The sequence below is a fragment of the Halichoerus grypus genome, chromosome 11, assembly GCF_964656455.1.
Source record: "Halichoerus grypus chromosome 11, mHalGry1.hap1.1, whole genome shotgun sequence".
NCBI lineage: Eukaryota > Metazoa > Chordata > Mammalia > Carnivora > Phocidae > Halichoerus > Halichoerus grypus.
In genome coordinates, this window is record NC_135722.1 from 100892580 (window position 1) to 100916490 (window position 23911).

The window sequence follows — 23911 nt, forward strand, 5'->3', positions numbered from 1 at the left end:
TACAGATAAAAAGAAAATTATTAACACGGTATAAGGCTATGACAAAAAAATACAGGGTACTATTATTGTATTACATAAATTGGCACATCGGGGTGCTGTTGGGAGTATCCTGTTGAGGATGACTGCCCCTTCTCAGATGATGGCAGTTGGTGTGAGGAATATGGACCTACACAATATGAGAGAGTAGTATCAAAAACGTTGGTTGATTGCGTAGAGAAGGGTTGAGTCAGATTCTTTGGGGGTCTTAATATCTTAGTGTTATGCACAAAAGGGTCAAATAAGTTCGGAAAATACTAGGTTAAGCATAAAGATTTCTTTACTGCAGTACTTGTCAGAAGCTTTGTGGTTTTTGTCACTAAGTTAAGCCACCCAACGTTAGATAATACCCAACTTTACCACATTTGATTACAGAACGCTTATTGTGCAGAACACCTTGTGAGAATGGTGGTTCATGAACACGTGGGGAGAAACTGCTCCCACAGAAACACCTCTTCCTTTCTACTGCAGCTCCCAAACCTACATGAATCATCTTACTAACTATATTCAGTTTGTTGAGGCTGTCTTGTTTGATCCCTTTACACAGGACATTTATTAGTTTGATTACCCTCAACTGGGAGAGATTGAAGTGAAAACGTTTCTCTGAAACCTCAAAAAGGGTGTGTCCCAAGTCATTAAAAAAACAGATTATTCCAAACCAGGATTACCTATGAATCAATATGAAAAGAACTGATCCAAAGATAAACTGCAATAAAGCAGAGTACATCTCTGTAAATCTCTATAAAACCTACCAAATATTCATACAGGTAAGATACCTGAGAATAAGCTCAATGGAAACAAATCCTTCTACTATTACACTGCTAAAGCAAACAGAAACTTTTGATCCTAATGCTCTCCACGTTGAGTAAATAATTCCATTTACCTAAAAACTGCATGCATTTTATTTACAAACAGGAAAGACCTGAGAGTATGTGAACTCTCAAGGAGGCTAACTTGAATTAGTTAGCTAATGCTCAGAACTATAATCCATGTCACCGAAAATCTGATTCTAAAATATTAAGTTCTATATGTACAAAAGGAGTATTTCAGGATGTTCTAAGAACAGACATTCTTAACACTAGGCAATCACTGAATTGAAGCATATTGCTAATGTCGTATACAATGTCTCTAAAGTAAGTGATGTCCAAAAAATAAGGCACAGTCCTTTTTATGTTTTCAATATATTAAAAAGCAACAGAGTACAAATGCTGTGATTAATACTAAAAAGGATCAAAAATTTTCAAGGAATGATATTTTTATAAACAAGTTCTACAACAAAGAAGAAACAGCATCTTGATACACAAAAGTTCTGCTAAACAAGATCTTAAAATTTTTAAATCAGAAAATGTTTAAGACTAAATTCTTTCAAATGTTCAAACAAAAAAGCGACCTGTACAATCTCCATAATAAAACGTATCCTTATACACATGTCCTGGGCACTTTGAAAATGTTAGAATTTTTAAAATTTGAGTGTCAGAGGCAGCACTTAAAGGCTTCAGGAACCTTTTTTTTTTTCCCCCCTCACAAAAGCATACTTTCAGTAAAACATTTTACCATTTTTATCTGACTATGCATTTACGTTTGTGTTCTTCCTGAAAAGGGGGTTTTATATTAACACTGTATTTTTAATGTAAAAAAATACATTTAAAAATATTTAACTTCCTGAGTGACTTCAGTTATACATCAAACATGACTTAATGAGCAAATTCTAAAATTTTAGAATGAGATAGCATGTATAAATTTACAATTTTATGTTCAATTAGAGTAAAATTCAAAAGACCATGTCACAGAACTTACACTAAAAATTCTCTAAGAAGTCAAATATGATTTATCCCCAAACTTTACCAATAAGCTTTCTACGTAAAATGTTAGTAAAATGAATCACTGAAATTACATTTTCTCATTTAACAAAATACTGATAGTCAATTCAGACTATCAGAACTTGAATGTTTTCTATTATACACACCAAAATCTGATTCACTAACAAGAAACTTCCTGCAATACAAAAAGATAACAGATAATTAAAATATTTGCTTTATAATACAACCAACACATATAATACATCCTCCTTCCTCATTTGTCTAAAATGATTAGGAATTGTGGCATTTTCTTTTGCATAAAACCCTTTCCTCTTCATAAAACCCTGAGGTGAAAGGTTATTAATGTAGTAAAACTGTAACCACAACCCTTATTTCTGTATTAGACCGTAGGTATAGGTTTTAAAAATTTTAAAAAGAAACGTGGCAACTTGTAAAGCTGCTCTGTAGGTTTAACAAAACATTTCCAGGTCAATTTAGCCAAAAGGACCTAGAATGACCCTATAACAACTTCGTCCTTTTAACACTTGTTAGTGTCGAGATGAACGCCATTTTCCATCTCGGCTGTTGTCTCTTCTGTTATCATAGTCGTGGCTCCAGCCATCGGGATTCCTATCCTCACTGAAGCAGTCATCCCTGCTTCCTCTGTAATGATGATCAGACCCATGGTCAGTGTACCGCTGTTCACGGCTATAATGTCGATCCGGGATGTAGGGATGAGAATTCTGTCTGACTTTACGTTGTGAGGATGGCGTATCTTGGCGCCACTGGGAGCCTGAAGATTGGTTAAAACTATGACTATGTGATGGGGAAAATCCTGATGGATCCAGATGTGGAGAACCAAATTTCCCACCATAGGACATCTGTCTCAGAACACTATTCATCTAAGAGAAGACAAAAAGGAGGACATGTTAACTGCAAGTATTTCTAGGTATCAAAGCCGATATATATTTAGTCACAGTGAACCAAACAGATAATGATGGAAAAGCTAAATTACTCTTGCCCATATAGATCTTAGGTTAAACAGAACTCAAAGTAAAAAAAAAAAATACAATGGCTTTGTTCATTCCAATGTATACCTGTAAGCTATTTGTACTTAACTACTACTCCTTGCCCTCAAGAATACAACTTAGAAGGGAAGAGGTCATACAAATGATTATAATGTAAATCATTGTCTAACGAACACATAAAGAGCCAAGAGCTCAGGATCATTAGGAAAGGCTTCACGAAGGTGGCATTTTTATCTAAGTATTAAAAGTATGGATGGAATATTTTAAGGGGGAAGTATACCAAGGAAAGGAAATTGCATAAAGATAATAGGGAAACAATGAGTTTGTAGAATAGCAAAAATTCTGACTGATAACAGATCTCATAAGCAATGAATAATGGAGTTAGGCTAGAAAGGTTTATTGGCATCAGATGATGGGAGTGCCTTGTAAGTAGGCTAGAGAATTCAGACTTTATCTTGCAAACGAAAGAAAATCAAATTACCAGGAAGATAACCGAAACAGGATTATAACATTCATTTTGAAACATTGTGAGATGTGAGATGGGCTAGTGAAGAGAAAACAGAGACAAGTACGAACTGACTAGCCCAGTGGTCCCCAATTCTGCCTGTGGATAAGCGTTAGCCAGTGATGATTTTTTTAAGTAGCCTATACCAGAATGAGAAAAATATGTGGTATTTACATAAAAGTTGACATCCCTTTATATTGGTCCCTCAAGTTTACTTTATTTCACTTATATTTTTATTTTGCAGACCTGCAAAAGGGTGAGGGGTCACAAGCCAACACTGTGATTTGGGCAAAGAAAAAAAGAAGAAATCAATTCAAGAAAAGGAAAAAAATAAAGGACTTGGTGACAAAACAAAAAAAATGAAAGACTGGAGACAAAGATGGAACAGTAAAACACACCAAAGATTTTAAGCCTATTCTCAGTCTCATTATTACAGAAAAAATGGAAATCAAGAGGAAACTGGTCAAAGACTCCAATATATTCAAGTACTGTTATTAAGCATTAAGGAGAATGTATGATAAGAAGCCCTTCAGCATAGGCTGCAAGAATATCAGAGAATAAATTTCCAGTCCTTGAAACACACACATACACCCTCCACCCCCAACAACGGCTGAAGAAAAATACAAATGTGAAATGCAGTTCTTCTATTTATCTTCAATCTGTTAAATATGTTTTTCAGCCCAGTGAAAATCAAAATGGGTGATCAACCTACAGAGATCATGCTAGTCTAACTAAAACTTAGAATATTATTTAAAAATCATTTGAACATTTTTTAAAACATTTATTTTAGAGACAGTGAGTGAGCGAGCGCGTGCGAGTGCACATGCATGCCCAAGTAGGGGCGGGCCAGAGAGAGAAAGAGAGAGAATATCAAGCAGACTCCCCACTGAGCACAGAGCCGGAAACAGGGCTCGATCTCACAACCCTGAGATGACCTCAGTCAAAATTAAGAGTCAGATGCTTAACCAACTAAGCCACCAAGGCACCCCTGTTTGAACATTCTAAGTTTTTTTGGGTTTTTCTTGAAGATGTCTGAGTTTTGGTCAACATTTTTGCACAACCTCTAGAGACATTATTTAACTTCAGTTATAAGCGACCTTTAGACCCAACAAATATGTCTCAAGAAGTGTGTTTTAGTTTATTTGTAGAGGAAAGTAAATGAGTGATAAATTTTATTTTACAGCTGTGAAAGAGATGCAAGTTGTAGCATAATATTGTTAATTGGCTGATAAATTTAGACTCGGTGTTCAAAGAATTAAGGTTTCAGCAAGCATTCAATATATCAAATGTGATTATTTTTGAGATTTTTTTGAGAAGCTGAGTTTAAAACCCTCCAAGTACATAAATCACTGGTAAAAGCAATTACAACTTCTGCTTTTGTCTTTGTAAGACAAAAGACTTCTTGTGACAAATTTTGAAAACTTCATAAACTGAATTGTATTTGCAAGTGTACATCGTATTCTGTTGCACTGCATAATTATCATACGTGATACTTTATTCACTAACCTAATCATGATTTTCTGGGTTTTCTATTTTAATTATGTTGTGTTGCTCTTTTTCATTAAATTTTCTGTGTAACACTCCATGGTTTCAAATTTTAGCAGGCTGCAACTTAATCTCAGTCCTGCCTTTGCTAATTTTATGACCTTTCTAAACCTTAATTTTCTTATATAACAGGGAATATATCTCAGTTACCCTGAAGAATAAATAATATATGTTACACTTTTAGGTGATATTGCCTGACACATATTAATTAATCAATACATTGTAACTATTTTTATTTTTGTAGGGACTTCATTTATGTGTGTGTGCGTGCGTGCGTGTGTGTGTGTGTGTAAGCTACTTAAAGGCTTAGTCTAGACATTTGGGTAACCCCAGTTCTAGCACTAGTAGATGCTAATCAAGGTCTAATTTGTTTTAAATTCAAGAATTTGATAATTTACTCATCACGAAACTAACTTTTTAGGTAATACGTTAGAAATTATTCTATTTGTAGAAGACTGCATGGTATTTTTCATGGCTACTAAGAGACCAGCTTGTCTGTACCTGTAAAGTAAATAGCACAACAAAAATATGTGCTTTTTTTTTTTTTTTTTTTTTGATTTTATTTATTTATTTGAGAGAGAGAGAATGAGAGAGAGAGCACATGAGAGGGGGGAGGGTCAGAGGGAGGAGCAGACTCCCTGCAGAGCAGGGAGCCCGATGCGGAACTCGATCCCGGGACTCCAGGATCATGACCTGAGCCGAAGGCAGTCGCTTAACCAACTGAGCCACCCAGGCGCCCTGTGCTAGTTTTTTTAATAAAAGAAATTATTACTTTATTTAAAAAGAAAAAAAGAAAGGAAAAGAAAACAAAAAAAAAGAAGGGGCGCGTGGGTGGCTCAATCGGTTAAGCATCTGCCTTCAGCTCAGGTCATGATCTCCAGGTCCTGGGATCAAGCCCCAGTCGGGCTCCCAGCTCAGCAGGGGGTCTGCTTCTCCTTCTCCCTCTGCCCCTCCCCACCCCGGCCCCTGCCCTGCTGTGCTCTGGTTGTCTCTCTCTCTCAAATGAGTAAATAAAATCTTTAAAAAAAAAAATAAGAGAAGAGAAATATCAACCTACCACTGCTTGTCTCTGAAAATTTTCTGGAGAAGAGAAAGATCTCTGAATTATCTGTACTGATGGAGTCATGTTATCCACAGTCCTTTCATACCTGTGGAAAATAAGAAAACCAACATATAATCAGTTTAACATGTATTTACTACATACCAATCATGAGCAAGACACAGTGTCAAAGGTAGGAATAAACAAGAAAGACAAGGTATCTATCTGCTCTCTCAGGGATAAGGGTAAGGATTCAGACAGTAAAACAACTTCACCTTGTTACAAGTGATACAGTAATTGATTAAAAAGCAAGTAATGGGAGAGAGATAGGGGTTCTATTTTAGCTCTGCTGGTCAGGGATGGTCTCTCTAAAAAGGAGACACATTTGAAGTGAAAACTAAGTAACAAGATTACTTGGAGGCAAACCATTCCAGCTGAGGGAAGAATTAGCACAGGGGTGAGCAAGCTATACAGCCTGTGGGCCAAACCCCGTTTTTCTGACTCTCCTGTGTCTGTTTTACCTATGTAGTATTACAATGACAAAGAAAAAGAAGAAAAAAAGCATGGCCTGTAAAGTCTGAAACATTAACTATATGGCCCTTCATAGAAAAAACAAAAACAAAAAAAAACCTGTCAATCCCAGGACTAGTGCAGAGGCCTAGGTTGAAAACTAAGATGAAAAGGATTTGGTTGATTAGATATGATAGATGAGGGAAAAAGAAAAATAAAGGATAAAATCTAGATTTTTGGCTTGAGCAATTACGTGGACATTTACTGTGACAGGGAGAGGAACAGGTCTGGGGGAGCAAGGAATTAAGAGTTCTTAAACATAAATAGGATATTAATTTTAAAGAATTATACCTTATTCCTCAATTCTTAAAAAAGTAGCTTGCTCTACAGAAAAAGTCACTTTAGCAAGTGCTTTAATTTTATTTTAAAATACTCAGCATCAAATCACTAACTGATTTGTCTCATAGTTTAGATCTTTTCATTTTGGGTTTTCTTAAATCAGGTTAGACACGTGTATGTTAAAGGGGTAAAAAGTATAAATTTCCTTTTAAGAAAACAAAAACGATGTGCACTGTAGCCTTAAATTAAAAACAACTTATTTACTTGTATATTTTTTTCCAAAGAAATTCTCAGATAGGTAAACTTTTTTCCTCCACCTGAGATACCTTTGAAGCTTCTACAAAAGTGGTTTGAGATGCTTCAAGTTCCAAATGTGCTGAGAAGTATTTAAACACAATTTCAGTTGGCAAGAAGGTTGCTAAGAGGTACCATTTTTACACTATTCTTTCTTGGAAATTTTACTTTCCAGTTATCTTTTCATACTGAAGCGACTTCGCTCCACATCCTGGCACCACCCTAATCCAAACCAACAACCTCACCCTAGTAACTTCCTTGCTATCTTGCTACTAATAGCAATACTTAGCTACCAATAGCCTCCTAACTGGTCTATTTTCAGCCTTGTCCCCTCCAATGAGCCATTCTCCCACAGCAACCAAACAACTTATTAAAATACAAACCTGTTCTTGTTACTATCCTACTGAAAACATTTCAATGTGTCTCTACCATTTTTAGGAGAAAATTCCCAAATCTTAACTATGGTCTGTAAGAAAGACCCTCTTTCTACTTCACCAACATTATCTACTACTCCATTTTTCCTTCATTATGATCTAGATACATCTGCCTCTTTTAGTTCCTCATTCATTTATATCATCTCTCCTTGTTAAACCTTTCTCCAAGCACATTCTATGCTTTCTTTAGAGAACTTATTAAACAGGTAGTCGCAAAATAAAACAGGCAGTCGCAAAATATATATGTATCTTCCTATAGACTTTTAAGCTTCACTATGCAGCCTATGACAGTGGCTGGGGCTCAGTCACAATGCCTGGGTTTCAATCCCAGCCCACTGTTCATGAGCAGTTCAAACTTGAGCAAGTTAATGTCAGTCTTCATTTTCCTCACATACAAGGTAGAACTAACAATAATCCCTACCTCCTAAGACTGCTGTGAGAAATAAAACCATAAATGCAAAGGACTTGGTGAAGAACCTGACACATGACAGATATTTGTTGACTCTTTCCTGAATGAAGCCCATTATGACTGATGAATAGCTCTACCGATAAACCAGGGGAAAAAATGTCCCTGGTAAAATATCATGCTTCCCAAAGCAAATACAATTATTTAGTATAAACATGGTACCTTTTCTAACCCTTAGTAGCTGGAAGAGACTCTGGAAAGCATTCAATTCAGCTTTTCCTTACAAATGGAAGGACAGGACCAGAGAAATGAGACTACTTCAAGTTTACACAATCGGAGAGGCAGACCTAGAATCCAATTCTATAAACTCTTAGTCCACCAGTCTGTTACTGATAGGTATTTTTAAACTGCAAGTAACAACAAATTAATGGTCAAAACTAATGTGAATTTTTAAAAGAAAATAAAATAGAAAATAGAGTATACTGAAAGTAGAGAATAAGTAATGTTCTGGGAAATTTTCAGTTACATATTAAATATGTGGCTGTGGGTATATGTCTTCACAAATGAACATAATTATATGTACATATATATCTATTTTAGGGGTACTATATATGTCTGTCTGTAGTCCCCTTAAAATAGATACCTAATTATAATCCAAAATATAATATAGCAGAAAAATAAAGAGGTAGGAGCTTAAAGGAGGAAACAAATCCCTCAGTATGTTTTGAGATCACTAACTAAAAAATTTCCAATAAATGATTTTAACAATAGGTCCAAAATATTACCTGCTAGGAGATGTAGAGGTAGGGCTTGAGTTTCCAACATGATGCTGGGGATATGGCAAACTGACATCCTGTGAGGCATGGCTACTTCCTAAAATGAAGTAATTTGAGAAATTATCCTTGATAGAACAAGTTGAAATTTTATCCCTCCTACCCCAAATCATGCCAAAAAGGTAGACTGAAGCTACAAGAGAAAACTTCAAATTTCACTAGACCGCTTTACAGTTTCATCAGAATGAAAATTATGTGTTTATTATCAGATATATCCAAAACAAAGGGTTCCAAATAAGTACTATCCAATGTACAAATATCCAATCTGGCCATAACACACTAAATTTAACTGGATACATGGAAAGTTTCATCCTCACATGATCCAGAATCAAAATTTGTAAATGTAAATCACAAAGCAGCCAGGAAAAGTATTTTTAGAAAACAACCTCACTCCTTTCAGAGCAGGAACCCAAACCCAAGTCTTCCTAACAACAAAGTTTACGCTCTTTTTAGTAACCCAAACTCAATTTTAAAATGACAATTTTCAAAATCCATGTTGTCAACGTTATCTAGTTTCAGGGATATATAAAGCTTACTACCCACAAAGCTTAAGGTATTTTCATCCAACAAGAGGTTCTTTAAAAATTGAATAATTAAAAACAAAGAACAAAGCAGCAAAAAACCCGTCTCCCTAAACAGTAACTGAACAGTTACCTGATCTAAACTGAATTTTGATGGGCCTCCCAAAAAGTTTGATTCCATTAAGTAGATTCATCGCATAAGGAACAGATACTTCATGTTTGAAATTCACAAATGCGAACTGTTTTGGTTTACCATCCTTATCTTTTGGAATTTTCACTTTTACTACCGGTCCAGCCTACAAACAAAAAAAGAAAAAGAAAGTCTTCAGAATTTAAATGAGGAAGTTTAAAAACAACAGAAACGTAACCAGGAAAAGTCTAAAAAATGGACACACAGGGATTTCCAACTCAGTTAAAGGTTCTATAGATATGACTGAACACTTGACTCATTTATTTGGGGAAGGAAGCCTATAAGGAACTGGAAACAGTCACTCAGTTTACATTTCATGTGGCTTTTTAACAAGGCGACCGACATCCATCACTTTCCCACTCCAGGTACCGTTTATCAAGAGCTAGAGAAAGTGGTTTCCTTGGACTAAAAATTCACTTTTGTACTGATTAACCAAATATTACCAGTTGTTAGAGAATGGAACTGGAAAGAACAAGAAATTCTGAATTTTTAACACATTTTAATGCAGATTCGAATACAGAAACACTACGAGTCTGCTGTTCTATGTAGTCGATTTTAAATATTTTAACGCTGCAATTAATTAAAAAAAAAAAAAACTTAAATGGAAACAGATACTGACCAAGCAACTGAAATCTAATTAGCCAGATAAACCGAAGACAAAGTGCGTTAAGGGGAAGGAAGATGAGCAAAGGAATAGGAAAAAGCCCTGCTCCACGAAGAACCCACACATACCGTGCCCCTTAGGATCCTTGAATCTTTACCTCGGGAATGCTTCACCGAGGAAGCCTCCACCACCCTGAGGTGAACGGACTAGGCTTCTTCCCATAAGGCGACACCCAGCGAGCGCCTCACTTTCCCAGTGGACCTCCGGCCCCAAGCGGCCCACCCGTCGGGCGCCCGGACCCCCAGACCCCCTTTCCCCAAGAAGGCGGGCATGGCCGTCGGACCGGGCCGTATGGGAGCCGCATAGCGAAAGGAAAAGCCTGCCGTCGGCTACTGACCTGGTGGAAAAGCTCGAAGAGGAGCTCCTCGGTCACTTTAGTTTCAAGGTTGCCCACAAAGAGAGTGCGATCCGCCTCCGCCGCCGCCGCCCCCATCTCAGCGTCGCCCCCTCCCTAAAAAGGCCGAGGGGGTCGTCGCCGTCGCACTCACTGCGCACTCTCGGAAACCCCACGTCCTTGCCCTCCCGGGCGTCACGGACGTAAACGTCAATCACGCTCGCTCCCGGCCGGCGTCGCGGTGCGCGGACGCGCTGCGCATGCTCGCGAGGAGAACGCCGGTGAGAGGCGGCTCCTTGGTCGGCCGCGGCTGCAGTTATGGCCTCACATGTAGGCCGTGGCGGCGTTCGAGACGGCCTGGACTGATCTGTGGAGCCGCAAAGGGCCCACCTTGACCGAGGGACGTAACAAACACTGCGGGCAGTGTTTGAAGATGGCGCCGAACAATGTGTCCCTGTCCGCCGGCGATCAAAGGACCGGGGTGGCCTACCGCGCGTCCCACGGCGACCTCAGCCCGTCGGCCTTAGCGCTGGCGATGGTCTCCGGGGACAGCTTCCTCGTTGCCAGGCCCGAGGCTATTCTTCCAGGACCCACTCCTCGGCAGGCCCTGCGGCCGAGCGCTCGTACCGAGAGCCGTCGGACGAGTGGGGGCGGCCGGAGCCCGACCCGCTTTATAACGGGAAGGGAACCTGATGGACGGAACCGGAGCCGCCAGACCAGATTCTCGCCGTATCCGACCCCCGGGGTTAAACTGGATCTCCTGAGGAGCCTGCTGCAGCAGCGGCTGATGGCCATTGGAAGTGCTATCGCAGCCCGCCTCTCGGCTTAATACCTCCCCCTGCCCCTCGATTCGCTTGTAAACGAGGCCTCTCTAAAATCCTTCCTTGGTGCCTGGGCAGTCTTATTTTCAGAGGGATGTATTTTCATCTTAATATAAAAACACGTAGGAGTCCTGTTAATACGGCTTAGTACAGAGGAAACTTCTCCTTACTGCTGAGTTCCGATGGTTTTAGGCGGCCAGCGTGATTAAATCAGGAGGGAGGTAGAAGAGATTTTCTTAGTCACAAAGCTGAACCACCCTTCCCAGAGGTCGGCAATCATTTTTTCACCCCTCGTGCACTCCATCCCAACAATGGACCCAAATTTCTCTGCTTTCCACGAACCGTATCTCCCACCCTGGCAGATTCTCCTACCTGTAATTGGAAACGGCCTACCTCTCTACCCCAGACTATTGCCATTATGTTTACTTCTGTTGGTGAAAAGGAAATGCTTCTTTTTACTCCCCTGGCTTATTCTTCCGTAGGGCCTGAGGCTTATCCAATCCTCTTGTCTGTATCCCTTTTCCATCTCCCTCCACTTTTTCTTCAGGAATATCTACAAACTCCAGTCTCAGTCATACTAAAAACAAAAGTAAACCTAAACTTTGCTGCTTTTTCACATTATTAAGCCAGTTTCATTTCTTTTTTTGCCAAAGGCTCCAAATGAGTTTTTACATTTCTATTTGTCATTTTATTATTAGCATTCAATCCCAGTTTCCTTAATCTGAGTCTGTTGTCCCGAAATACAATGGTGGATAATTGAGGCTTACAGTCTCCTGTTAGGAAGCGGTTCATCAATTCACTGTAGCATCTTCCCCAAACGTTCTTGTTTATTTTTATTCATTAGCCATTCAACAATATTTGAAGATGTTCCCAGTGGTGAGCACTGTGGATAAGCTACAGTCAAGGAATGTGTTCTAGATAGGGAGGCAAGTAAATCAATAGGTAATCACCACACTGGACTGTTCATTACGTGCAGTGATAACAATAGCATTGGTTGCAGTGGCTTTCCATAATACTGTACTATCCTGGTTCTCCTACCTGGCTGGTCACTCCTTATTTTCTGATATTTTTATTCTCTTAACCATATATTTCCTAAGGTTTAAAGGGTGGTATGGGGAGAAAATTAGTGGGGTTTTTTAAGTGCCAACTCTCTGTAAGCAGGTAGACTAGCTTTTTCCCAGTGGACTCTTGTGTATAATTATGATCAGGTAAAGCAAAATTACCACATACCACACAGTATTGAATTGTTAGAACCACATCTGAAGAAGAATGTTGGTAAATCCAAGAGCTTCCCTAAGAGAGTGATTAATATGGTGAGAGATCTGGAAACCAGGTCATAGAAAAAACGGTTGGAAGGATAATAACAGCTATGTTTTATTGAGTGGTATGTGTAAGGCAATGTTGTAGAGGCTTTTATTCATTATTTATTCAGATATTTATTGAGAACTTATTCTGTGCCTGATACGACCTGTATTAGGCATTTAGAATAAAGTGGTGAACAAGTTCAATAACGTCTCTGCTTTGGTGGAGCTTTATATATGTCGTTTAATTCTCACAGTGGCCCATAAGAGAGATATCATACTTCATTTTATTGCCCAGAAACCAAGGCACAAAGAGATGAAGTAAACTTTCCAAGGTCATACGGCTAGTCAATGATGGAGCCTTGCAGCTCTCATCCAGTTTCCTCATTTGAACCATGCCATACAAAAAGTTATTTGAGTAACTATTTTCTCAGTTCTCTCAAAGGTAGCATATATCTAATACTCTTCTAACCTAAAAGATTAATTGATAATATACGATGGGTGCCTTAGACTGGGCATTACAAAAACCTGTAGTTGAGAAAGGAATCCCAAATCTGTATGTTAACAAGTTTTAGACTGGGAAGAATAATAAAATTAAGGCTAAAGGTAAGAAGTGTTTTCATAAAACTTAGAGATTCCTAATAGTGAAAAATAACACCTCACAAGGTAAGTTCAGCCAAAAACTTCAGAGAGAGGCTGAATACTATCAAGTATGAAATAGGATTATGTCTTCTTAGATCTTCCCCCATTTAACCTATTAATTCTGTACTTTAAAAAATAAACTTGTTAAAATTGGAAATGGAGAACAGGATGAGAAGAGGAAAATGAGGTATAATACACAGGATGACCATATTTACTGTACAAACCAGGACGCGAGAGTGGAAGAGGGTGCTACGGGTCCTGGCATAAAAGTGCACATGAGAAAAGGAAGACCTAAGGGGAGTGATTTCATTTCTGTTTGTTTAGGTGTGAGATCATCAGGAGTAGGGCTTTGACTGAATAATAGTGTATATGTGCCAGAGGAAAAAAAAGAAAAAAATTGTGTGGTTTATTGTGCTTTGACAGGAGGAGACCCTTGTTCACATAAATGTTCCATCATTTTAAATCTGAGCCAATGAGGGCGCGTGGGTGGCTCAGTTGGTTAAGTGACTGCCTTTGGCTCAGGTCATGATCCTGGAGTCCCGGGATCGAGTCCCACATGGGGCTCCCTGCTCAGTGGGGAGTCTGCTTCTCCCTCTGACCCTCTTCCCTCTCGTGCTCTCTGTCTCTCGTTCTGTCTTTCTCAAATAAATAAATAAAATCTTAAAAAAAAAATCTGAGCCAATGAATATCTAAATTCTCCTTAGCATCTGTGCTAGTGTCCAAGTTACAATGAGTCACAAAGACCATATCATGGAAGCAAGAACCAATGTAAACCTCTGTCAATGAAATTACCTTGAAGTAGGGACAAAGTTTTCCCAAGAGCAGTCCATGTCATTAAAAATGTTAGTGTACAAAATAAATATTTAACATCAGTAGTGAAGTATAGCATGTTGGCATTCTAAAATAGATGCAGTTTCTAAGAGTAATACAAAAAACTGTCCAAAAAATCAATACTTAATGTTAGTTTAAAAAAAATTGTAAATTCCTGTTTGTTTTTTATTGTCTCGTATTTATCATATCATAGTAACTGACTAGCATGTGTTGAAGTGGAGTCCTATTAGAATATTTACTTTATTCATCAGCACTAAAGCTCTTAAAAAGAATGCCCACTAGGGATATAGAAAAAAGAGGCCAGGAGACTTTCCCTCAGTATCTGGATTTCGTGATAAGCCTTACCTCTAAAGCAGGGTACCTTGGAAAGAAAGGAAAGGAGGGAGGAAAGTCCTACAGGAAGGATGAGTAAGTTAACTTTTGATGGTCAGAGGCTTGGCTGTCTTGCGAGCAAAATTGTTTGTCTTTCATTCCTTCAGTGAATCCAGATCCTGCTAAGGTACAGCTTAGAAATATAAGATACTTCTTTGTAGAAAGACGAGATCAATACATATGACAAGTGGTACATGTTTTATCACCTTGTTAGGGAGTCATGATGTATAATAATATGTTAAATGTTCTGATAATTCCTTTAGAAAAAGAAAGCTGTTTAACTTCATTTTCACCAGGGTTTCACAAATTTATTTGTCCATAAGGTTAAAATTTTTGCATACTACCTCTCTTCCCGATGAGCCTCAGTTCTACAGAAACATAATTCTGTATGCGGCCTTACTTAAGAAGTTTCATTGGCTCCCCACGTCAGGTATTAGAAATGGACTTTTATATAATGTAGCAGAATTTGCTAAGTTTCCAGAATGTTATTAGTCAGGCAAATTGGTTTCCTCACTCGTGGTTTGATAAGATTCAATCCCATCTTTATTCCAAATGATGACTGGTACCCATCATTGTCTTTGGTGAGTCGGTGTGAGGAGGGAGGCAAGCATGCAGCTGCAGATTCCCCAGCCACTGAGGATCAAGACTGGCAATGTCACTAAGGGAAGGCATTAGGACCATCCCCTGATGAAACTTACTTCTTAAGCATGCTAATAATGTAATCTTTTTTTAAAATGTAATGATTTACTTGGCTGTTAGCTTCACTGGAATATCTGAAGACAGCCCTTCTTCAAAATACACTTCTAAATCAGAAGAAAATACTGCCTTCAGCTTCCCAAAGACCTGAGAGTAACTGAAGCAATGCAACTCTTAAAAATTGCAGACTCCACAAACTGACTTTTAAGACTTTACAAAATCTGACCAGGCTACATTGCCAGCCTTCTTTTTCATAATGTGCCCACGTGGTTGCTGTTCTTTCCTGCCGCTGTGCCTATGCCTATTCTAGTCCCCTTAACTAAATCGTTTGTACTTCTCATTTTCTGCCAGTTAAACTTCTATCCATCCAGATTGGTCCAGTTTCTTTACATTACAAAGGACACACCCATTTTAACAAGGTTAAGCAAAAAATGGACCGGACTGACGCTGAGAGCTGGAAACATGAGGAGAATATGGGATGTTCTGTCTATTAAGCAACTATTTATCCTCTAAGAGCACCTTGGTTTTTTTTTTCTGTGGAGCCCCCTCCCTCATCCTCCATTCATGTATTTGGGGAGAAGCTTAACACCTGCCTCCAGGGATAGAGTTATAATCCATGTCTTACCTCCTCTACTACCTTGAAGCTCCCTGAGAGCAGACGACATGTCTAAATTTATTTTTAGGGGTGCCTGGGTGGCTCAGTCATTAAGCGTCTGCCTTTGGCTCAGGTCATGATCCTGGAGTCCCGGGCTCGGACTCCCTGCTCAACGGGGAGTCTGCTTCTCCTTCTCCCTCTGCTCCTCCCCTGGCTCATGCTGTCTCTCTCTCTCTCTCTCTCTCTCTCTCGTTCACCCTCTCAAATAAAATCTCTTAAAAAAATAAATTTATTTTTATGTTTACTTGTACCTATTACCCAAAGAGTAGATATTTAATGAATGCCTGTTACATGAATGAATGAACTTCACGTAGGCTATCTCTTCTTGGAATCAAAATCCAAAAGTGGAGCATTCCAGGAAGACAAGGGCAGAAATTGTAGGCCCCTTAGTCTAAAATTATCCAGTTATCTGGGCAGATAAGAGTAATATGGTAAGACAAAATAAGTTTTGTTTAAAGGTTTTACCTCAATTTAAAATCAATCTGCCTCTGGGAATATAACCTGAAGATTAATCCTAATCCAAGATGAGGACAAATATTTATGCACATAAATATTTAATGCACTTTAAAATGCCCCATTTGTAATTTTTAAAACGTGGAAAAGCTTCTATGTCCAAAATAGATGATGAGAAAAGAAAAAGGAAAGAGCTTAGTGTATACCAGGTTGCCACCAACTACTTTCCCAAGGATTATTTTATTTAATCCTTACAATCATTGTATGACAGGAGGTGGCAAAATTTTTCTGTTAAGACCCAGGTAGTAAATATCTTAGACTTTGCAGACCAAGGGGCAAAACTGAGGCTATTATGTAACGAGTATTAGTTAGTATAATTAGTATAATACCATTTATCTTGTTTTAAAGCAGGTAAGACAAATCTATGTTCCACTTAGAGATACACTAGGGGTACATGTGTAATAAAAGTCGTTTTTGAAAATAAAGGAGGGAATGCAAAATACCAAATTCAGGACAGTGATTACTCAGGAAGTGGTATGAACACAAGGTTATCAAAGCAAGGTAAACAAGGGATTTTAAATGTGGGGCAATATTTTACTTAAGTTGGATGGTAAGTACATGGGTACTGAGGCATTTATGTAACGAGAGAAAACAAATTTCCACAAAATTTGTATTGATGAATTTCAAAATCTAATAGTTGATACATTTTTTGGTGATGCTTATACTATTAAGGCAAAGATAGAACTCTTTTTGGTGGGGGTGGGGGGACATTTCGTTCTACTCAAGTTCAAAGTTCGTGTTCCCTATCATCAAAGTCAATAGCAAATGCTCATTTGTTAATGCTGATTTTTAGTAAGATTTTATATATTTTATCTTTGAAAATGTCTTTGAAATATTCTTTCCATAGGTAGTGCCAAATCCTGATATTGGTACATGAGTATATGGTTTTAACTGAGCATATTCATTGCTTGGAAGGCATTTATGCAATTCTGTTAAATTTTTCTCTTGATATTTGCCTTTTAGTATGTCATTATGTTGCAGATTAATTGCTTCCAATTGAAGGTGGAAGCTCCGCAATTGCACAGTTGAATGGATTTTGAGATATGGAAATTTTTTTTGCACTCACATCCAGGTCCAAGAGACACTGTTGGAGCTGTAGTTTGAACTCAGAAAATATGTCTACTACAAATTTGTGGGGGTATGGAGATCCTGCTTCTTAACTTTTTAACAGCACAGGAAGTACATAAAACAGCTTGAGATTGCTTGTGATTCAAACAATGCTAGTTGTGGAGATTACCACAGTATAAATTTGGTGTGTAAGTGCTGTTTTGCCTTACAGCTTTAGACTTAATTCACTGAGAAACATTATCAAGTCTGCAGCAAAAGCTAATTTCCAAAGCCATTCATAGTTCAGCAACAGTGGTTGAGGGTAGTTCTTCCAACCACTTAACGACTGAGCCACCCAGGCGCCCCTCTTCCAACCACTTAAAAATGTACATGGGGCACCTGGGTGGCTCAGTTGGTTAAGCATCCAACTCTTGATCTCAGGGTCCTGAGATTGAGCCTTGCATCCAGCTCCATGCTCAGCTGGGAGTCTGCTTGAGATTCTCTCTCTCTCCCTCTCCCTCTACCTCTCCCCACCCCCTTCACTCTCTCTCTCTCTCTCTCTCTCTCAAATAAATAAATAAATAAATCATTTCTAAAAATGTACAAACTGTTCTTAGTTGGAGGGCTATGTAAAAATTGGCAAAGGGCTAGGTTTGATCTGTGTGCCTTAGTTTGCAGAGAATTTTATTATCTGCCCAAGGGCACAAAACTATTTAGTGGTGGAATGGGGATTCAAATATGATCAGGCAGCCTGACTCAGAGCCCATTCACTTGGGAACTATGCTCTACTACTTATCATGCTAGGGTAGCGCACCGGCAGCCCGTGGCCAAATCCAGCATGGGGTTTTCTTTGGCTAACAGTTAAGGGTTTTTTTTCTTAAAAAGATGCATTATACAATATTTAATACGTACAAAACAGAAGAAGTAAAATGCAACCAATACCCATGTACTTACCATCCAACTTAAGTAAAATATTGCCCCACATTTAAAATCCCTTCTGTTTACCTTGCTTTGATAACCTTGTGTTCATACCACTTCCTGAGTAATCACTGTCCTGAATTTGGTATTTTGCATTCCCTCCTTTATTTTCAAAAATGACTTTTATTACACATGTACCCCTAGTGTATCTCTAAGTGGAACATAGAATTGTCTTACCTGCTTTAAAACAAGATAAATGGTATTATACTAAACATGTTCTGTGGCTTATTTTCTCCACTTAATTTTGCTGGCACATTTAAAAATAAAACTGGGGCCCCTGGGTGGCTGTCGGTTCAGCGTCTGACTCTTGATTTCAGCTCAGGTCATGATCTCCAGGTCCTGGGATGGAGCCCTACATTGTCGGGCTCCATGTTCAGCATGGAGTCTGCTTGTCCCTACCCCTCTGCTCCTACCCCCTGCTCTCACTCTCTCTCTCTCCCTCCCTCTCTCTCTCAAAATAAAATCTTTAAAAAAATTTTTTAAATAACAATAAAATTAGATTTGGATGCCTTTTGGTGGGATCTACATTTTCAGTTACCATCAGCCCCTATGTCTTACACCATCCATTTCATGTATTTTAATTACCCACCAGGCCTCTGAAGCCATTTGAGTTTGTGATACCTGATCCAAGAAGACATCTCATGTAGCCATTAGAATAGAAAGTTTTAATAACAGGGGAATTTATTTGTCTTATATTGTGTTATAATGACATTTATGTTCTATCTGGCAAAAATGATATAAAATTGTATATATTATATGCTCTAACCTATATGAACAAAATATGCATAGAAAAGACTATGAGCAATTTTGCCAAAATGTTATTTTTGGGTGGTGACATTTTGTGTGATTTGTAATATGTGCTTATCATGTTTTCCTGAATTTACAAAATAACTGTTCATTTTCATAAAAAAAATTTTAATTTAAATCATCTGTAAAATAGTTTAATAATGCCATTATTTTTTCTCTTTATTCTTTAATCATATTAACTTCAATTAGGTTATGTTGATTTTTTTAAAGATTGTATTTATTTCTTTATTTGAGAGAGAGAGAGAGCACGCACGCGCGTGCACGCGTGAGCTTGAGCAGAGGGAGGAGCAGAGGGGGAAGAATCTCAAGCAAACTCCATATCAAGCACGGAGCCCGATGTGAAGTTTGATCTCATGACCCTGAGATCATGACTTGAGCGCAAACCAACAGTCCAATGCTTAACCGACTGAGCCACCCAGGTGCCCCAGTTATGTTGATATTTTTAACTACTTAACATAAGTCAATCAATTCTTGCATTGTCCTTTTAGTAGATCATTTCACAATAATCATGGATGATATATAAGGGTGATAGTCAGGCACAAGGTATAGTCTAGATTAAAGAACAAATATATTAGCTCTGCTGAATCATTTGTCTTAAACCCTATCAAAGGAAGATTGCATTAATAGAAGGGATAACTTACGTGGTATTTCTAAAAAAGCAGTCCAATAGGTAAGAATTTTCTCCTGTTGAAGGAAGAGTGTGCCCCAATGTGAGAACAACAACATGTAATCTGTAGAGATGGATATGCAGCCAGATAAAACTGATAAAGGAGATCCATCAGCTTTCCTTGCTCTGGCTCCAAGCTGACCCAGCAAACACCTATCTAGCTTGTCATAAGGGAAAGAGTACACCATCAGCTCACCTGAGCATTCCAAGCCCCATGATTATTGGCATCCGGTTTTATGTGTCAGCTTCTTGTGAGTTTGGTTAGCATGAAAAGAGTCCCAGAGAATCTGATTACATTGGGAGGCCCTTACAAAAAGCTCCTTGGCATACGAAGCCTGAAGATTAGATCCTGGAACACAGTGTCCATATCAACGTACTGCTATTCTAGAAAGTCTTATCTAGACAGTCCTCTGGTTTACCATCTCTTAGGTCACATTCCCTTCACATCCCCTGAGCTTCACAGGTGCAATGATAATACATTAATTCCATTTCAGTTTTTTCAACTTATTGACAAAGCTTCTATGACCAAAGTGAAGAGTTGGCAATCACAGTTGCCAATTTAAGTATTTTCCAATAGACTCCCAACTTTCTCTCCATTAACTGGTAAATGAACACAATACACAGGTATATTTTTTGGGGGGGGGCCTGGATTATCTGGTTATATTGGACAGTATTTTACATAGAAATTCTTTTCATAGTCTACTTCATTTTAGGCAAAGCAAAAGATATTGCCACCCCACAGAGAATTTCAAGATTGTTGTGGAGGCATTCTGTAGAACTTGCCAAATTAGGACATACTGGCAATTTTGAAAATAATCCAATATGTTGATGTGGAAAGACTATGCATATAAATTCTTTAATTATCTCTCCTTTTGGCTAAATTTTAGTTCTGTGATGTGAGAGTGGGTCTGCATTTTGCACTGTTGCCATAATATTGGATGGCAGTTCTACTTGGCTCCTTTCTCGGCCTGAGTTCAGAGCAATATGGCAGTTCTGTGATGTGGACACAGTTTCTATGCTAAAGCCATCCATTTTAATAAAGTGAAGGTCTAGCCCATTGAGCCTAGTTGAATACAGCTATTGCACTGATCTCTTCTGATGCTACAGCCGTTGAGTTTATTTCCTTAATCACATTTTCCATACGGGTGAAAGCATGAAGCTGCTTGGTATCTTCCAGAGTGCATGCATTCTAATTTCAGAATTTAATCAAATGGAACTGGCTTCCTGACAGAGTAAACAGAGCAAAATACTGTATCCAGACCAGCTGCCAAGCTAGCAGCCTGAATTTATTTTTCCTTGCTTTGCTAAATGCATCTTGAATTTTTGAAAACATAGTCCAGGTTCAGGAAATTTAGCATTTTTGAACCAAGACCAGTCAGCTCTAATATTCTTCCATAAATACATCCATTAAATTTCAAAAGTCAGGTAGCTGAGTTAATCTTTTCTCACATGTCTGTGGCCAGAGAAGAAAACATATCCCTCCTTTCTGCTGAACGCAAGGACTGTGTACATAGCCCTTCCATCTGGGCTAATCTAATAATAGGGAATGCCTGTAAATATCTATACATGTTTTTTTTTTCTGATTACTACCTCTGTACTTCTTATTTGATTCTTGTAACATAACTCATATCTGAAATCTTTCCAGGTATTTTCAGTGCCACTTTTTATACATCATTCCATATATAAATATCAAAGCTTTATTTATACTACAGACTCAATATAGCAACCAGGACACAGAGAGAAATAAAAGAGTCAGCTGGGTAGACTACTATTGCTCAAGCCATTTGCCTTGTGAAAGAGGGCTTGAGGAGGCACAGAATATATTACCAATTCCTTTGTTACTAATGCAAATTTATCCATCTGCAAAACAGACTCTTTTGTAGTATGTGTGTCTTTTATTGACCACAGATATTTTGTTTCAGTATCCTTTAACACCGCACCAGGGATGGCTTTTACCATTTACTCAGGAGATACTTAGAAATGTACGTAGCCTCAAATCAAATGGATACCACTGTCCACAAGAAGTTATTTACACCTTAACTTCCTACAGGCTCTGGAATTCCCTGCCACCCCTACCCCAGTTCAGATCCTCGGTTCCTTTTCCAGGCTAACTCCTGATCATGTGTCCACATTCAGCTCAGCTATCACTTCCTCCCAGAAGCCTTTCTTGCTCTCTTCTCTTTGGTTTCACACTTTCTTGGTTTCACATACCATCCATATGCCAAGGACTCCCAAATTTAAATCTCCAGTTCAGCTCTCTTCTGAGCTTCAGACATGTATGTATAATTGTTTGCTCAAAAGCTCCACTTGGATGGCATCTTAAACTAAACATGCCCAAACCAATCTCATCACCCCTCCTTCAAAGAACCCAAACCTAGCACTAATGTTGAATTATTTATCTATTGCTGTGAAACAAATTACCGCACAATCTAGCGGCTTTGAACAACAATACATATTTATTATCTCAGAGTTTCTGTGGGTCAGGAATTAGGCAATAGCTTGGCTAGCTGATTCTGGCTCAAAGGCTCTCATGAGTTTGCAGGCAAGATGTTGAGCAGAGCTGCAGTCAATCGAGGGCTTGAATGGGGATGGAAGATCCCACTTCCGGGGTGTTTCACTCATATGGCTTGCAAGTTGGTGCTGTCTGTTGGTAGGAGACCTCAGTTCCTCCCTACGTGGACCTCTTCACAGCGCTCTGGAGAGCTGCTTGAGTGTCCTCATGACATAGTGGCTGGCTCCCTCCAGAGCCACTGACCCAAAAGGAGGATGCTGTAATGCCTTCCCTGACTCAGCCTCATAAGGCAAACACTGGCACTTTCTCAGTATTCTATTGGCCATACAGGCTACAGGCTAGTCATGATTCACTGTAAAAGGGTATTCCACAGGGTGTGAATACCAGGAGACAAGGATCACTGGGGCCATCTTGGCAGCTGGTTACCAGCACTGTCTATCCAGTTGCTCACATCGGAAACCTGAGAGTCATCTTTGACACCTTCTCTCTACCATCTTTAGTCAATATCAAGTCTAGTCTACCTCATCTCTGCTTTGACTTTGTCTTCTGTTATCACTGCAGTCCAAGCCTCATAACTGTACTACAACAGCCTCTAAGCTGTCCTCTCTAGTCCTACCCTTGTGCCTCTCCAACCCATTTTCCACACAGATAGCAGCCATCTTTTAAGAATATAAATCTCATCATATAACTCTCCAACTTAAATACTCTTTATTTTTTTTTTAATTTTTTTATTGTTATGTTAATCCCCATACATTACATCATTAGTTTTAGATATAGTGTTCCAATACTCTTTAATCATTTCCTGTTGAATGGACCAGGTGTACAAACCTGGTCAAGTTAACAACCATGTTGAGACTTAGTTGCTTCCTCTGTAAAATGGTTATAAAAATAGCTACCCCATGGAGTTATAGTGAGGATCAAATGAGACAAAACCTGTGATCAGAGAAGAGTGCCTGCAAGGGAACCAGTGCTCAGTCTGTTGACAAACACAACGCCCTGGTTGATGCCTCCTGGCATCCGGAGGAGACGTCCTTCTGGGAGGAGAGGGTTAGCTCAGTGCGTTGGGGAGGTTTGGTGACCTGTACCTTCTCTGAAGAAGATTCTCAGTCACCATCTCCTGGGGCGGGTAGAAGAGCAGAAACGAGAACGTAACCGTGGGAACACGTGGAGTTGATGGCCTGGTCTAGCTGTGGCAACAAGGCCTCATGGCAGTGCACAATCTCCAAACCATAGGCTTTATGATTTACAGGGGTCAAGAACCCCTTTGCGAGTCTGCTGAAAGAGACTGACAATCTACCCAGGAAAACAAAACAAAACAAAACACAGAGTGGTATGCATGCAAAATTTGGCAAGTCATTTCAGGGAGGCTGGGAGTCTCGGGAGAGTTCCTGCTTCAAACACAGAGCCACTTCCCTAGTGAGCAAATTCAAAGGCTATTTTACAACACACAGATGTCGGAGAGGGAATTACCACATGATACATAGGACTATTTCAGGTTTTGCTCTATGGATCATAAAACCTAATTAAAACTTTATTTAAAAAATTTAATAAAACTTTCTCTTTCAAAAGATTGTATATTTTGAAGGTATAAT

General features: G+C 38.8%; 2 protein-coding genes across 2 annotated transcripts; one reads left to right on the plus strand and one right to left on the minus strand.

Annotated features, from left to right (window-relative positions):
- Positions 1-1188: 1188 nt before the first annotated feature.
- RBM7 (RNA binding motif protein 7) lies at positions 1189-10762 on the minus strand. The gene is made up of 5 exons (XM_036088201.2): positions 10481-10762; positions 9423-9585; positions 8721-8808; positions 5971-6061; positions 1189-2737 (listed from the first exon to the last, which is right to left on the minus strand). Exons 1-5 carry the CDS (start codon positions 10574-10576, stop codon positions 2384-2386), a joined length of 792 nt encoding a protein of 263 aa, XP_035944094.1. The 5' UTR covers positions 10577-10762; the 3' UTR covers positions 1189-2383.
- On the plus strand, positions 10754-12250 carry C11H11orf71 (chromosome 11 C11orf71 homolog). Its single transcript, XM_036088207.2, has one exon. It carries the CDS (start codon positions 10911-10913, stop codon positions 11304-11306), a length of 396 nt encoding a protein of 131 aa, XP_035944100.2. The 5' UTR covers positions 10754-10910; the 3' UTR covers positions 11307-12250.
- The last annotated feature ends 11661 nt before the right edge of the window (positions 12251-23911 follow it).